General features: G+C 35.5%; 1 protein-coding gene across 1 annotated transcript; it reads left to right on the forward strand.

The window, feature by feature from the left end:
• The first annotated feature begins 9,355 nt into the window (after nt 1-9,355).
• LOC113290579 lies at nt 9,356-9,796 on the forward strand. Its single transcript, XM_026540169.1, has one exon. It carries the CDS (start codon nt 9,356-9,358, stop codon nt 9,794-9,796), a length of 441 nt encoding a protein of 146 aa, XP_026395954.1.
• The last annotated feature ends 9,115 nt before the right edge of the window (nt 9,797-18,911 follow it).

The raw sequence follows: 18,911 nt of genomic DNA on the forward strand, positions 1-18,911 counted from the left end.
GCTCCGTTTTTCTTGGGGAAATTTTTTGCTCACTTTGTAGTAGCATACGAGTTGAAAGTTAAATCATATGAAATCACAAGTGCAACGCAAAAGTAAATGAGCACCTTAATGTGGAACTCGGTACATGTCACTAGATCTGGACCCAAAAGAATAACTCCTGAGTTAATTACACACAAATTAAATTCAAGTAAGGTTGTTCTAGACCTCAATAAAGGCCATGCATATGCAGTTAATACATAGAAACCTCTGACAGGGAAAACTTTGGAAACGATCTATATAAATTAAACATTTCCACAAGGTTTTATCATTCAAGTACCAACATCTATTCTGGTCTCTAAAACAAGATAATAGTATTAACATTTAAAGTTCAAAAACAAAGCATGGCAGCATCTTCTCCAAAATCGTTCATGTTCTTTGTATTGTGTGTTGCAGTAATGGCAGTACCTGGACTTGGATTTGAATCAGATATTGAAGATTATGCACTTCCACCATATTTTTCTGATGACTTTGCTTCTGGTCCGGTCATTGATTTCGGATTAGTACCAACAGATCCACATGGAGCACTTGCGCCAGAGCCATATCCAGGATATGACAACTATTTAGATTCTTGTGTTGAAAATGTACCTGCAGAATGTGGGGAAGATATTGTTGGTGCATTGCTGAAGAAAAATGAAGTGAGTCACGCCTGTTGCCAATCTCTAATCGCAATAGGAAGTAACTGCAACAGCGAATTGGTGAAATCCATTGCTTCCATGGATATGTATAAGGAGTTTGCAGATGTACTTCCTCAAAGGGGTTCTGATATCTGGAAATTCTGTATTCTTTTAACAACATCCGCTGCTCCATCTGTTTATGCTTAATTTAGATTAAGGTTCAAAATTGTAGAGGGAAATAAATAACGATATGTATTCCAATTTCTACAGAAATAAAGTATTTAATTATGCATTTTCTTGGAAAAAATCCACTCTCTTTGTCTTTCGATTCAAATCTAATAACTGGTTATTAATCTAATTAGTATTGATGCATTAAATTTGATAGTAAAAATCTAAAAAAAGTCAGCTCAACGCAATACTACCCAGCGATTTCCTCATAGCACTAGCAGTACAAGATTGGGGATCTTTAGTGATTGTAATTTTAAAATCTGGATTTGATACTATTTCAGACGCCAAAATATTGAGGCATATTTTGGCACACAAAACCCATTTAGGGTCAAAGATGGCATGAGTATATTTTCGGAGCACGGTGGCCTATTGCAAGTCATGAAGAGATTTTAAATCAATGCATGGTCAGGGGATAAATTTTGGATAATAATGCAGATTTTAGATCACACGTCACATTACCTGTCATAGGCAAATCTAATTTTATAGGATAAATTTTGGATTATAAAGCGAATTTGGGGTCATAGGTCACCAGGTAAATTTTGGACAACAGTACAAATTTGATCCAGGTGGCCAATTTTGGGTTACGTTGTAGATTTTATGATTTGGGTAAAGATTCTAGGTGTCACACCTGCAAATGCTCCAAGCAAATCTTTATGCATTTATGATCCAACAACACATTGGTTCAATGATATCTTATCCCACTCGTATTTTAGTCTTATAAGTTTACACCTTCGCAAATAGCAACACTACACTGAGTTATCTGATGGAAGATTTACTTAGATTCTTTCAATTGTTGAGGGATCAACGCCATGCTTAGGCTTTACAGAATTTGGGGAGTACTTTCACATCAATAGAACACCAAGACAATATCTAAGCCAACAAATTAACTTTCATTAGCTTAAGTGAAAGGTTACAAAAATCATGTCCAATCAATGGACTTACAACCTAATTCTCAAACTAAGCCTAAAACACAATCTCTACTGCAATGTGGTGCCTCAACACTTGAATACCTGCACTTACAGAAGTTCTCTAACCTATTTATAATGCCAATGACCAAGACAATCCGTGTGAAACCAAGTGCACGGCTATGAACATCCATCTGTCCATATGCGGTTATCCTAACCGCAACAATGCCTTTCTAACTGCTACCTTTTGTGCTGGCTTGCAGAATTTCAACGGTTAGGGAATGCCAAAATCGGTTATAAAAAGCCTCTTTATAACCGTATCAACCAACTCCTTTTCCCTGGCGTGTTGTGCGACGCACACACAACATGAACCAATATCCAGCTCACATTGTGTTGCACTCAACTCGGCATGAGTCAATATTCAACTTAGGCTCTGCCAATGCATATCTATAATGGCGCTACATATCTCATTTGCATGCCATGTACTTAGCTCATTTGGATGCCAATATCTGAGTAAAGTCATGCCAACCGATACTTGCGTTGCTGCTAGGTTTAGCTTCATAATTTAGGTGCATCACTTGCATGGTATTTGCCGAGAAATAGTCAACAATGTCGCATTTGGCAACGCCAATGTTGCATATGCATTTTCTAAGCCTTGTCCAATGTTTGTGCCAATGCCTAAGTCATTATTTTGATTCCTTTCTTGAGTTGGATTAACTATGAATCAAGGATATGCAATATTATCGCATAATATTGCATGTCCTAAGTAGCATTTCTTATCTTACCCACGATGGCGCTATATTGTCTGGGTATGCAGCTTCATTGGCCATCACTGACTTCAGTAAAGCGCCATCTTGGCGCTTCACTGTCGGGAACGCTAACACTAGGTCACAATGTGTGATTTACTTGATAGGGAAAATTTTATAGTGATGTAATTGTGGGTCACAATGGAAGATTTTGAATACTCGAAAGTTTGGATTATGATCTAAAGTTTGGGTTACGTCGCCAGTTTTGGATGACGTGACAAAAATTTAACCAAAATAACTAATTTGGGTTATAACATTTGAGGTTATGTAATTGTTTGGTCACGGCTCAGATTTTTGGGTCTGATGTAAATTTCGAGTCTCAAAAACCGATTTTAGGCAATAAAAATTATTTTAATCCATGGGACGAATTTTGAGTCTCCATAAAGATTTTAAATCATAAGATGAATTTCGGATAATGAAGCACATGTTGCACATGATACTTATTTTGAGTCATGCATAAGAATTTGACTTATGGTGGAAGAATCTGGATTCGTAGCAATGAGGCATTTGTTGTTGAGAATATTAATCCCATATTGCCTAGGTTATCTAAGATCCCGCGGTTTATAATTTTCAGTCCATTCCACTCATTCTCAATTGGTTTTGAGTTGAATACCCATATTCTAACATAGTATCAGGGCAGGATATTTATCTCGAGTTATTTGACCGAACCTTTACCACTCTACTCCTTTATTGTGTCCACGTGTTAGACCCAACGAGGCTACATGTGATGGGACGTGTTGAGACTATTATAGTCCCACATTTTCTGGGTTATCTAAGATCTCGCAGTTTATAATCCTTAGGGCCACTCCACTCGTAGCCAATTGGTTTTGAGTTGGATGCCCATATTTTAAGATGTCGCGGTTTATAATCCTTAGGGCCACTATACTTATAGCCAGATGGTTTCGAGTTGGATGCCCATATTTTGATGTATGTTGCACGTAATACCTATTCTGATTCATGAATAAGAATTTGGCTTATGCTGGTTGGGTTATCTAAGATCTCGCAGTTTATAAACCTTAGGGCCACTCCACTCATAGCCAATTAGTTTTGAATTGGATGCCCATATTTTAAGATCCCACGATTTATAATTTTTAGGGCCACTCTACTTATAGCCAGATGAGTTGGATGCCCATATTTTGATGTATGTTGCACATAATACCTATTTTGATTCATGAATAAGAATTTGGCTTATGCTGGCAGAATCCAGGGTATCAATAACCGTGCATATTTTGAGTCACAATACGAATTCACAATATAAATTTTGGTCCAACGGGGAGATTTGAGGTGCCGAGGAAAAGTGGATCTTCGAACAGACTTGGGTGGTGGGACAAGTTAGGCCTACATAAAAGATTTATTTTTAAATTAACAAAACTAGTGACAAAACACCTAGGTGACCAACTTTATGGTACAAAAAATCCAGCCATATTATTTTTAATAAATTAAAACAATTTCATAAAAAAGTGGCACAAAAACCCCAGGTCAAATAATAATGAGCAAATTTTATTTTTTTTACTTTAAAAACAAACAAACATAACCTTTAAGCTTTTCTTCTTCTTCTTCTCTCCTTTCTTTTTTCTTCTTTCTTTGGTCTCCTTCTCCCCACCACCATCATCACCAGCAGCAATAACAGATCTCTACGAACACCAGCAGAAACTTTATGCTCCCCCGACCACACTTCTGCACCTTCATATCTCACCACTACCACCACCCTCCTCCGCCTCCTTCAATTCCTTCACCACCAACACCATTACCACCACTACCCTCAACCTTAATTGAAACCCTAACCATAGTTTCATCTTCAAATTCAGAAGAAAACACAGGTGGATCTGGTGATGTTGTGATGTTTATGTAAGATCAGATGAAGAAATTGTTGAAATTAGGGTTACGATTGTAACTTCAATTTGAAGAACAAGAAAAACAGAGATGGGTTGGTGACGAATTGATGATTGAAATTGATTTTCAAGGAAAGGATGATGGAGTGGTGATGTTTCTAACAAGGGTCTAGGAATTAGATCCAAGAATTTTCTTCAATTTCATGCCCTAAATTTACTTTAATGAAGCAACACCGTTACAGAAAACTGAAAATGAAACATAAAATTGGTATGAATTGAAACTGGATTTGTCAAAATTGGTATGAACTGAAACTGGATTTGTTAAAATTGGTCTTCACACCAAATTTGGTTCGATTTCAGTTCATATTAATTTCGTTTTTATATAGCAGATGTGCACCTTCAGATTTTAAAGGAAGTGGATGAATCTTCAAAGACATTGGTAAGAACTACTTCACAATGGGTCAATTCCACGCCATAATTGAGTTTATTTATATGTCAAATTTGTGGAAATGAAATGAATGCATATTCCCTAATTTGTCTATCCATGCTGCTGTTACTGGTGGGTTTCCCTAATTTTTTGTGTGTGACATTTGAGCAATTGATTTCTATAGTAATAGTTGGCTAGTAATTGGACTTTTGACTCACATCTGAGCTTTATCAATTCAATGTTTATGGTTTCAGGCAATTGGGTTTGTATGAGATGTTCGTAAGAACGAAGATGCAACCAGAGTTATCAGTGCAACTTTTCAACATTTTGGGAGGATAGACATTCTTGTTAATGCTGCAGCTGGAAAATTTCTTGTGTCTGCTGAGATTTATCCCTAATGGCTCCAAAGCAGGTTCAACTTTTATTTTATTTTCCTCTTTAATGTGTTTATGGATGGTTGGACCCGTATTTGATACATGGAAGTAACATGGTTTTTTTTAGTTTTAGTTGTTTGGAGGCCTTGTAGTTATAGACATTAATACTGTTGGAACATTTAGAATGTTCCATGAAGCGTTGAAATATATAAAGAAATAAGCTACATGAAGGGATGACAAATCTGGCGATGGAACCATTCTGAACATAAGCGCCACTTTACACTATTCGGAAACTTGGTATCAAATTCATGTGTCTGCAGCTAAGGTTTGCAACAATATAGTATTTCATTTTAGTAAACTTCAATTGCATCCAATGTTTGTGCCTAACTTCAGCTCATTGTTAAAAGCTCCCTTTTCACCTTCACAGAACTGATTCAGGTGATGAAATTTCTTTTTTTTTCTTTGAATAGGCATCCATTAGATTGCATATCCAAATGCCATTTATGGCTGAAGGTTCTTGTCTACACCTCATGAATTTTGCATATCCAGATGGATTTGAAGAGTTTGTATGTTTGACAAGGGTGACATGTAACGTTCAAGGAATACTTTTATAGGAACTCCATGCTGGTCAGTTGTTGTTTCTCCCCTCCTCCTAAAAAGTTTTTTTTTCTCAATGAAAATCTATTGTTTGTTCATTCTTTTGTTTCTTGAATGTTATACAAAACATGAATTCCGAAACATACCCCACATTTTAGGCATGCCATATCAATCATGACATTTCAATTAAGTCTTTCTATCAATGGACATGTATAATACCTCTTGTAATTTTTCTTGAAGTTGAATAGACATTTGCATGAATCAAAATTTAGCCAAGATCAAATCCAACAGAAAGTTAATAAATACGATGAAACCAAAATGGTTTCATCATTAATAAGATGAAACCATATTTGGTTTCATCTTATTTTTGTCGACGAAACCAATTTGTTGGTGATATAATAACTTAATTTCTTTGAATCTATGATTCAGAAGTTCAAGATAAAGTTAATTATTTGAAGTTGTTGATGGAATTATTGTTTGATTATGTTATAAGGAAGTGATGGAGTTGTTATCCGTGTCGAGCTGGTTGTGGTGGACAAACCAAGGTAGTCAGAATCATCTACCTCATTTTAGGAATTTGATGTAAGGTAATCTTATCCCTACTTAAATTGTTTATCAATGTTTGTGGGTGGTGTGGTCTATGTTTTTAATCTCTTCGGACTAGTATCATCCCTTTGGTTCATTCAAGCTTATGTTTCCCTGCTTGTTGATTTTATCATTGATTTGCTTTATTCTTCATTAATTAAGATGATCTGATCTCAATAACAATACTGTAACTTAACAAGTCAGAGTCTTACGTACCCCCGCAGTACAATGAATTACCATGGTAGTTTTACTTTCTTTTTCCTATATGACTTACCTTTGGACTTTGGCTATAATGAATGAATTGAATGACCCTGTTCTGAATATTGAGACCTTTGTGTGTCCATGCCGTACAATATTTGTGCGAGTTTCAAGTTATTTATTTTATAAGCCAACACAGGTTATTGGTATTGGTGTGGTCAACCAAAATGAATCATGGTTTATAATTTTTCTTGCAGTTGAATTCTGACGAAACCAATTATGGTTTCATCTTATTTATAATGAAACCAATTATGTTTTCATCGTATTTATGATGAAATCAAAATTGGTTCCATCTAATCTTATCCTTACTTAAATTGATTTTTTTATGAGTTTGAATTGTTGTTGTGTTTGATATCTGTGGATTAGGATTTACAATGCTAACTGTGATGGAGATTATGTCCTTTGAATCAAAGAAATGGTGTTTGTGTTTAGGTTAAGTCTGAAACAAAAAAAAAAATTGAGTTACAAAATGTTGTTGGTGGGTGCTTTACAAAATGTTATGAAACTGAATTACCTGTGATAATGTTTAGGTAGTTGTGTGGTTTGAATTCTAGCTGTAACTAATGATGTTTCTGAGGTTTGAATGAAGTTTTTATTTCATCTAATATGTGATTTTTTTTCTAGATTTTATGTCGACGAAACCAATCTTGTTGGTGTTTCAGATAAATGGGTTGTAGAGTCAGTTATGGAGGAGGTCAGAGTTCTTTAGGATATCTCTTTGCTGGTCCTAAGGATTCAAAACCATGTCAATATTGACATTTGAACGATGTCTTTCTATCAATGAACATGTATAATACCTCTTATAATTTTTCTTGCAGTTGAATTCTCACGAAACCAATTATGGTTTCATCTTATTTATGATGAAACCAAAATCGGTTTCATCTAATTTTTGGTGGTGGTGGGCGGTCGTGGTGCTGGTGGCGGTGTGGAGGGTGTTGGCGGTGGTGCTGTTTTTGGTCGGTGGTGGTGGTGGTGGCGGAGATGGTGGTCGGCGGTGGCGGTGGTGGAAGGTGGCGTTGTCGGAGGTGGTGGCGGCGGTGGTGGGGTGGTGGTCGGTGTGGTGGCGGGCGGAGGTGGTGGTCGGTGGGGGTGCGGTGGTGGTCGAAGGTGGCGACGGTGGTGGTCGGTGGCGGTGGTGGTCGGAGGTGGCGACAGCGGCGGCGGTAGTCGGATGTAGCGGTGGTGTTGCTTGTTGGTGGTTGTTTGTTGCTTGTTGGGGGTGACAATATAATAAGAATTAAAGTGGGGTTGATTTTTGTTTTTGTTTGGGTGATTTAAACTAGAAGGGTAATATAGACAGTTTATATTAAATGGGGTTTTTGTGAACAATTTGTTTTGTTGGAGTTTTTGTGTATGGATAGTGACACATTTGGGGTTATAACTCGCGGACCGTTAAGTTAACTTATATTTTTGATAATTAATGGTTAATTTCCCATATTCAATTATATTCAATAAGTAAGTAGTCATTTAATCATGATCATTGTGAAACTAATTAGTGATAGTTAATCATCAAAACATTTTTAAAAATTTGATTTCTTTTTCGGAGCATCATCCAAAATCGGCTGATATAATCATCTACGTATTCTGATGATTATATAATCATATATTCTTGATATAATCATATATAATCATCCAAAATCGGCTGATATAATCATATATTCTTGATATTTTTCATTCACGAAAAACATGTGAAGTCAACATATATTGGTTGATAAGAATATATGTCGGTTGGAGCCTGAAAACCATCCAAAAAAAATTGTTTAAATCCAACAAAATAAGTTTCCGTTCCAAATAGGAATCAATTGGTATGAGTTTCCACATCGATTGTATTCTAAAAACCAATATGAACTCTTTTTGTTTACTCTAGTCAGAATCGGTCGATAAGAATGTCCGCATCGACCGATTCTGTGTTGTTATTCTTCAACCAAGAGAACACATCAAACAAGAATCAACCGACGTGCATGTGATCCAGAATCGACTAATGTCATTTATATCAACCCATTCTGGTTAAACCCGAAAAATAAAATTTTGAATTTGGATAAATCAAAATTTCAATTGAGAGGAGTGGGTTGACAAAAAATTTTTTTTGAGATAATGAAATTAAAATAGACTTGATTTTGAGTTATCAGGTTTTAACAGCGAGTGTAATTTAGTACTTATCCCTTTCTTATAAGTGGGAACAAAATTAATAGCCTTAAACTTGTATCAGACTATAGTTGAGAAAAAATACAACATACTAGGTTGCGATTCTACTTTATTTTTATCGATAAAATATTTGATGCCGCTAAGTGTTGAACTTAAGCCAATATCATCATCATCAAAGACTTTGCTATTGAATACAGTAACATCGGCCAATTAACAAAGTAACCACAAAATAAAATAAAATAAAAATGTTTAAAGACTAGGAGATTCAACAGAAGTAAGAATATTATGCCCATAAATCTAACAGATTACACATTTATTAGCATCCTTAAATTAGCTTAAATTTTGAAGTTTACTTCATAAGTAACTCCAGTAAAATTAAAGAAAAAAAATGAAATACGTTAAATTATTAATCGATCGAACTAAGATGTTGTTTTGGCATCCACCAGTACTATATAAGTATATGCTGTACTGCCTCACAAAAATATACCAGAGAGCATTGGTTCAGTTACTTTTCGGGTCCAAATTGGAAATCAAGTAAAATCAAAATGGCAAGATCTCTGAATAGTGCACAAATGGCAATGATGGCAGTATTCTTACTAGCTTCTTTTGCAGCAATGTTTAGGCCTAGCATTGGATCAAGTGTTTCCCCAGGTGATTTCTATAATTCTCTCAAAGGTTATTTTCCACCAGAACCTTATCCAGGATATTACGACTACCTATTTTCTTGCACAGACAAATTTTCAGGACTTTGTTTTGGCGAAGTTCTTACATATTTGTATGATAATTACGACGTAATGAGTTATGATTGTTGCGAACTCATCAATAAGGTTGGAAAAAAATGTTATGATATGAACGTAGAAACTATGAGTGGAATTGGAGCGAAGGCAGTAAAGGATCGCACATTTGCACGTAAAATACTTCAAAGAGGTCGTAATCTCTGGAAGAAATGTCTTCATTTAGCAGCCGCCCCATCTCCGTCTGATTAATGCAGTGCAGGGTTTTGCTTGCAACTTGAGAAACAAATATATGATCCTTGTTGTTGGCACTTAAATTGTTTGGGGTGTATTAATTTATTTAAGCAATGCAGGGTTTTGCTTAAATTGTTTGCTGGTAAAATTTATGTTCATCAATAAAAGTAATGAAATAATCCGAGAAATATGTCTGCTTGGCAATGAACTTCTCTTTGTAATAAGTTAAATTTACTTGAAAAAAATATTAGTCCATTACATGCAATTTATTATGTTCTTATTATCTTCCATTAATAATCTTATATTTTCAAGGTAACTAACTCCAACAAGATTAAGCAAAACATACAAATATCAACTGAACTACGGTTTTGTTGCATCAAATTCACCTGCACTGTTTCCACTGACTCACTTTTACTAGAGCAAATGATGGATTGAGTTTAGCTTTACTGTGTCTTGGTCGGCAATCACATTGTTGAACATCAATTTGTTCTGACAGTTACATATATCGTCCAACAGATTGCAGCTGAAAGGTGCTTTCAGAAATCAGCAGTGGCTGGTTGTAATCTCCTAGTGCACCCTTTAATTAATGAGCTGATGCAATTTGGAATCTCACTCATTTAACTGTTAGCTCCAGTAAATTTTTTAAGAAAATTGCAACAGATTCTACAACCTCTTTCTTCCAAAAGGCAAGCTTCTACTCTCTGTTCTCAAATAGTTGTTAGGGCCTAAACGTACAGGCGCAAACCATTAGCTTTCCTTTCACTAAGTAGGTGCACGTCCAACCAAACAAACTAGACCCTCTCAGGAACTTTCACCATGTTAAACTCTACTGGGACAACTCTCGTTGATTCCAGCTTCGTAATAAAGAAACGGTTGTCCTAGATTTTCACCTTGCATGCAGGAAATGCAGACGACATGAAAACTATTGTTAACCTGCCTCTATCAATGCTCCGCTTTTCTTGGGGAAACTTTTTGCTCGCTTGGTAGTAGCATTCAAACTGAAAGTTAAACCACACGAAATCACAAATGCAACGCATAAGTAAATCAGCACCTTAATGTGGAACTCGTTACATAACACTAGATCTGGACACGAAAGAGTAACTCCACGATTAATTACACACAAATCAAGGTTATTCTAGACCTCAATAAAGGCCATGCATATGCAGTTAATACATGGAAACCTCTGACAGGGGGAAACTTTGGAAACGATCTATATAAACTAAAAATTTCCTAAGGTTTTATTATTCAAGTACCAACATCTTTTCTGATCTCTAAGACAAAATACAAGTATTAACATTGAAAGTTCAAAAACAAAGCATGGCAACATCTTCTCCAAAATCATTCGTGTTCTTTTTATTGTGTGTTGTAGTAATGGCAGTACCTGGACTTGGACTTCAATCAGATTTCGAGGATTATGCACTTCCTCCATATTTCTCTGATGACTTTGCTTCTGGTCCGGTCATTGATTTCGGATTAGTACCAACAGATCCACATGAAGGACTTGCACCAGAGCCATATCCAGGATATTACAACTATTTGGATTCTTGTATTGAGAATGTACCTGCAGAATGTGGGGAAAATATTGTTGGTGCATTACTCAAGAAAAATGAAGCGAGTTACGCCTGTTGCCAATCTCTAATCGCAAAAGGAAGTAATTGCAACAGTGAATTGGTGAAAGCCATTGCTTCCATGGATATGCATAAGGAGTTTGCAGATGTACTTCCACAAAGGGGTTCCGATATCTGGAAATACTGTATTCTTTTAACAACATCCCCTGCTCCATCTGCGTCTGCTTAATTTAGATTAAGTTCAAAATTGTAGAGGAAAATAAATAACGAAATGTATTTCTAATTTCCTTTGAAATAAAGTACTGTATTTAAATTATGCCTTCTTGGAAAAAATCCATCCGCTCTCTGTCTTTCTCATTTCGAATCTAATAACTTGTCATTATCCTCATTACATATAAATGCATCAAACTTGGTATTAAAAATCCTAAAAGGTCAGCTTAACGCAATACTTATGCAAGATTAATTCACTTGTAGTGGCTCTACCAAGTACTAAATAATCCTGGCTAAATTGGGGCCTATACCACTTAACTGGGGACTATAGGTTTTTTCTTCTCACACCCCCAAATTACTCTAGGCACCCAAACCTTATAAAAAATACTAATTTACCCCCACATTAATTTCTAAAACTCACTCATATAAATTCTAATCTTTCTATTTTCAGTAAATCCAAAATCAAAAAAAACTAAACCTAAAAATCTTTCTATTTTTATCATAAACTTTCCAAATTCTCAAAACCCTAATCAAATTTTTTTTTCATCCTCTACTCCGACGATCTTCGATCCAACCAAGAAAAAGGTAAATCTCCATCAACCCATCTTCTTATCTTATTGATTTACATCTTTAAATCATCGTTTTTGACAAATCAAAACTCCGATTACACCCAGAATCGGTTTTTATTGACCTATCGAATAAACCGATTCTGGGTTTTGTTTTCGACATGAAGAGCATGCACAGTAATTGGTTTACATAAAGATTAACATCAACCGATTATGGCTTAGAAATGAAATATGAAAATACATCGCCAGAATCGATTTATATATGTAATATGTATAATCCGATTAATATAGTCTTTTCATCTTCCTTTCATAATCGGGTTACATAGTTTTCTTTATGTATCGATTTTTAACTTGATTTTTGTTTATTTTTTGTGTAGACGGACACCTACCATTCTACAATAGCGATTTAACCGTGGAGGATATCCTGAGGCAACCACAAAGAGTGCCGGTAAGGAGCCTATACAAGTTTTCATTCGGAGCTGAAACCCTTCTTGAACAAGCCCTCGGATTGATTGATAAGCTTTCACTTGAAGAGCTTATTGAGGTCATCACCTTCGCCAGGATGAGGAGAAACCTGATTTCATCTGGGAGGGAGCTCCATGCAGAAATGGAAGGTATGTGGGAACTAATGGCTGAAGCACAAGCTGCTGCTCCTGATGGTGGTGATGCTGGTGCTCCAAATGCTCCCGGTGGTTCTGCTGTTGTTGATGCTGGTGCTCCTGCTGTTTAAGTTTTAGATATTAAAAGTTTAGGTTTATAAGACTTTTGGTTATATATTTTAAGTTCTTAACACTCTTTTAAGGTTTTTATTTTAGATGATATCTGTGTTGAACTTGATGAACTTGAAGCTTTAATTATAATTATGTGTTGCTATATAATTCTAGCCTGACATGCCAAGAATCGGTTTACTCGATATGTCATTATAAACCGATTTTGCAAGCCAATCTTTCTGGATATTTTGGAATCGGATCATATTTGGAAATATATATACCGATTAGTGTCAGTGAAAATTCAAAATTTAAAATGACTTCGGTTTACTTTTGTCGCAAGAAAGACCGATTCTTGTGGCATATAAACACAATCGGTTTTTATTGTCCTTCTAAAAGACCGATTATATCAAATTATATCACGTTTTTCAAAGAAAAATAGTCGCTTGGGACTTTTTCTATAAATAGAGACCTCACCCTTGGACCCCATTTGCCCCAAAATTGATCATTTTATTCCCCCTCACTCCATATACTCCACAACTACTCATTTCATACATATACATACAAGAAATTGCATCATTCGACTCCGCGGAAGAATTGGCAATCACGAAAGCATGATATGCGGAAAATCGTCTTAGACGTCAATCCTCCGAAAGGGAGGATTCAACAACCTTTTGGGTTAAAGTACACAACACATTTATCCAAGAATTTGGAAATCCTAACGCAAGAAGTGTTCAAGCCATCCATGAAAGGCACCTAGTCATCGAAAATGCGATACTTGCTTTTTTAGCTCTCCAACCTCCGATTTTTAACGCTCGCCCTTTCACCCTGTCCATTGCACAATTTGTAAGTAATTTTGTGGTTTTTTTACGTACCCCATGTTGTGTTATCTTCCAACGAAACACCACTAACAAATGTAAGATTGTTTTTGTGTTTTTATAGCACGAAGTCGTGAAAGCACGCTACTTGGAAGTAAAGGGGGAAGCATTCGTCTTTGATGCAAGCTATCACTTCTTGGAAGATAGAATCTCGGAGGATAACCCGGACTACTTGGATGCGGTATCGTCTTCGTCGGAGGAAGATTTATTGCTTTAGAAGTTTTTGTAAAGGTTTTGTGGATAGACCTCTATGTAAACCCTCACGAGACTATAACTCGTCCACTAGGGTCGCCTAGGGGTTTAAAGGCTTGATGCATGTGCTAAATGCATCCTACAATAATAATGCAATGAATGAAAATTGGTAATGAAAGGAAAAATCGGTTTATACATGTCACAATTAAAATCCGATTTTCATAATCGGATTATAAAACATGTCAGTGTTAACCGATTCTGGATGTCCGCTGGTAATTCTAAACACCAATCCAGAATCGGTTTACAAGTGAATTAACGTAAACCGATTCTGAGTAATTTTTACGAAAAAAATTAAAATATTGATGTTTTGATGAACTCTCTAACATCAGTTAATCTCACATCCAAAACAAAATTAACCTCTAATACGATTAATTAGTGCTAATTAATCAGGGATAAAATAGGTAGTTTGATAATTATTTTGATAAGGGGTGGTGTGAAGTGATTTCTAGCGACCTTTGTTATCATCTAGCTATAAGTCCCAATTAAGTGGTATAGGCCCCAATTTAGCAGGTAAATAATAGTCCTACAAAAGTGGAGAACCGGAGATTAGTGTAATTCAGAAATCTCGAGTAGATAATATGTCAGAGGCTCCTAAGGCCCATTTCCCCCCACAAGCCCATTTTGGGCCGTATGCAAATTATTAGCCTACTAGGGTTACAGAGGCATAGGGTCATGCACATATTCCGAATAACAAACACATGTCACGAAATGAATTATGGATAATGATACAGATTTTGGGTTAGGTATCAAATTATGCGAAGCTGCTGATAGGGAAAACCTGTTTGGCCGTATATGAAAACATGTTCTTATCTCATCTCAATTTTGGTATCCCCGCTAATCTGGTACCTCCATCTTAAAATTATGGATGAAAGTCAAATTATATGTTGTGGGAATATGTTAGGCTATCTCGGCGATTCAAATTTTGAACCAAGGAGACTGTTTAGGTCTACGTCGTAGAATTTATGACTTAGGTGAAGAAGATGTTAGCTCATATGCAGAGTTCGGACATGAAGAAGATGTCTGGTCACGAGGTGGGGTACAAAGCAACTTTTGTATTACAATATAAGATGGGCGAAGGGGTAGACTACTTTTGTTTTATGTTGTGATGATGGCATATTTTGAACCACTCAACGAATTCAGGTTATGATACAAAGTTTGGGTTATGTTGCCGGTTTTTAAGTGACATGAAAACTTTAAACCTCGAGGTACATTTTGGGACACAAATTTATTCCAAATAAAGCGATAAGTTTCCAAATCACAAACTCGTAAATCACAATAACTAATTATGGCTAACAATTTAGATTTTGAGTCATGCATATTTGAAATTATGATCAAGTGTTAGGTCACGAGGTAGATTTTGAGCCAAGCATAATTTAGTTTTCAGAAGCAAATATGTGATAATAAAACATAGTTAAAATCGTCTAAAATGAGTGTTGCATCACAATGTAGACTAAAGATCACAAGGAGTGAACCTTGGGTACGTGATGAGGCATATTTAGCACACAACCCTTAGGCATGCATGAGAATTTGGCTTATATCAATCTTGGTAAAATTGGATTACTTCGTCACCTAATATATTTTAAGTCTCAATGCATATTTAAGACACAAAATTAGATTGTAAGTCACCGCCAAGATTCTGGCTCAACTAGGAGATATAAGGTATTGAGGTAAATATAGATCACCAAATAAATTTTACGTGAAATTCATAAAATTGGGTCACGATGACAAGTTTTGGGTTTCAATAAGTATTTTGAGTCACAGGTCAACCGCAGTCAATTAATGGTTCTTTTCAAAACTTTTAAAAAACTGTTATCTACCATTCAATCCACGGATTGTTTGAGAAACAACATAACACTTCCATGTTTGGTCTATGTCTGGTCTTGTGCAAAGCAAAATATACATACGACTCTTAGTAATACTGGGATATGCTCAAGTTATGCAGGAGCACTTACAACATTCTTCAATAACTTGATACTATAATTTAAAGTGTTAGCATTTCTCGGTTGAACCCACAAAACATTGGTATGTCAAGTTTTATTGTCAGGTTTAGTTCCAAAACTTGGAGTCGCTTGATTTGATTACTAAAATCAACTTTGTTATGTTGGACCAGGAACATAGAAATGTTGAGACTTGATCTGGTTACTCACGAAGACTTGAAGATATATTTGCAACAAAAAAGACACCATCCTTCAGTTCGAGGTTAGAAATTACATATTTGACTTGTTCCACTTTTATCATATGTTCTTTCAAGGTAATTAATTAGTATTTATTGAAAACATAGTATACGAAGTAAAGTTTGTTTACAATGACTTTAGTATTGGTGACTTAGGCATTATACTATGATCGAAGTATCAAGGAATGATATACTAGTATTGAAAAGACGACGGTGCCAAAATCTTTTTTTTATCAACCTATAAGTCCTTTACCAAGTGTGGTCGTCTATGGACAGAGTCGAGACAATATAAAAACTTCGGTACACACTTCGTGTGATCGTCTATGGATACGAGATAGAGACAATACAACAACAAGATCACTAGTGTGATTGACTATGGATTCAAGATCGAGACGATACGACAACAAAGTGATCACTTGATAATAAGTTCGGTAATAAACCGGAACTCTATAGGATCAATATCAATTGTTATGGAATTAACGTACAAGTGTAATTTACTTTAATTATAATGCGGAATAATAAAGTAAATGACACGACAAGATTTTGTTAACGAGGAAACCGAAAATACAGAAAAACCCCGGGACCTTGTCTAGTTTTAAATACTCTCAGTATTAAGCCGCTATACAAAATCTAATTCAGCTTCATATAGTTGAGACCAAGCAGACTACCCCTAGCTTCTTAGTTTCGTCAGTATCCATGCGCCTTCGACTTCTAGAGTGACGCACTTAAATCACCAATCCTTTAGATCTTATTCCAAACAATAAAGGGAAAATTATTTAGTAACCACTCTATATTAGATTCGCAATCAACCAATATATATCTCAAAGAGAAACTATAAGGTGATGTCGATATCCCGCAACTAGACAATCAAGTCTATCAAAGATAAACACAATTTTAGTTGGATCCCAGACGATAAATATTTGTGCACACAATTCACAGGATACGAAAACTAATAAGAAAAATTGTGTCGTCTTCAGATCTTCGTTTATCTTCAATAATAACCTGCACAACACCACTTGAATCCTCTTATGATCAATCACGCACAGAACGGAGTCTGTTAACAATGGATTATCACAAGATTCTTTAGATCCTAAAATATTTCTAAAGATCCCGTCAATACTTTGATCTAGTTTTGAGTGAGCCTTATATCATAAGAGAAGATTCTCAAGAATAAACAAACGAGGTGCAATCAAAGTTTAAAACAACCGTTAGTCAATCGAAAACTACAATAACAAAGCAATTATCTAGTTTCCAACCAAAATTTCTCGTAGAGCTTCTTGATCACACAGAATTTTTTAAACGACCGGTCGTAAGAGATTTCGCCTAATTTGGGTACTTTCCTCTCCAAATAGACGGCTCCACCAGAAACAACAAGAATGATGTTTTATTGGCTCTTAGGATATTCTGTAAGAAATGCAAAATTAAGTATTTATACACCAAGGTTGATTGGAAAACAAGGAAATTCCAAAACCGAAAGTATTCTCAAGATATTATCATTAAAGTACCTAATTTCGGTTCTCCTATTTCCACTTAAATGCCAAATATTTTCCGAAAACTCTCATAGAAAATTCTATTATTAGTCTAGCACATTAACTAATATTTTCCAGAGAATATGCTTTAATTGCTGGTAACTAAAACATATATGATGAAAATCATAATTAAATGTTTTTCACTTTTCCGGACATAGGATCACCTTGAGTATCAAGAAATATCTTTGAACAATTAATAATAAGAGTTATGTACATGTTCAAATAATATTGACATCTAGAAGCTTCTCATGTTAGCAAACCCAAAACCCTAATTCACACACACCAGAGGAAATATGTGAACCATGGAAACTTGGTTTTGCTCATGGAACCGATTATATCATCACTCCAGAATATGTTGTGGCCGTTTATATCTTGATTCCCAAAATAGGTTGTAATCGGTTACACCTTGCTCCAAAAAGTAGCTTGTGACCGGTTACACCTTTCTTCCCGAAGTATCTTTTGATCGGTTACACCTTGCTTCTGAAAGGTAGCTTGTAACGGATTACAACCAACTTTCCAATTCATTTTGTGACCGGTTATACCTTGGATCCCAAATTAACTTATAACGGGTTACAACTTGCATTCCAACATAGCTTGTGATCGGTTACACCTTAATTTCCAATATAACTCGTGACCGGTTACAACTATATATATTATATAGGCTAGGACCGGTTATACCATAAATCTCAACAAGTTGAGATAGGTTCTACCTTGTCATCTTATATTGGTCATTCAAAAGATATTCAATAAAGAACCGGACCAATCATGATTTCCTTCCGATTATGAAATAAGTTCATATATGTATTTCATTTAGACAAATGTTATAAATTATTGTTTCCTAGGGTGAAATCATACCTGCATTAATGCACACATAACAAACAACTATATACAATAGATTATGTCGATGTCGTATTTACGAAGTTCAAAAGATAAGTGTTATACTTCGTAATTCAATAAATTCCTTAACACATTGATCATAATGTTATGATCAAGTCTAATTACTAGAGTATTATTCGAAAATACGAGGGTACCCAAATACACCACAATCTTTTTATTTCAACCTATAAATCCTCTTACCAAGTGTGATTGTGTATGGACAAAGTCGAGACAATACAACAACTTCGGTATTCACACTTTGTGTGATTGTCTATGGATACGAGATCGATACAACATAACAAACAAAGTGTGATACTTGATAATAGGGACAGTAATATCCAAACTCTATAGGATCACTATCAAGTATATCGGAG

Source organism: Papaver somniferum, chromosome 6 (genome assembly GCF_003573695.1).
Source record: "Papaver somniferum cultivar HN1 chromosome 6, ASM357369v1, whole genome shotgun sequence".
Taxonomy (NCBI): domain Eukaryota; kingdom Viridiplantae; phylum Streptophyta; class Magnoliopsida; order Ranunculales; family Papaveraceae; genus Papaver; species Papaver somniferum.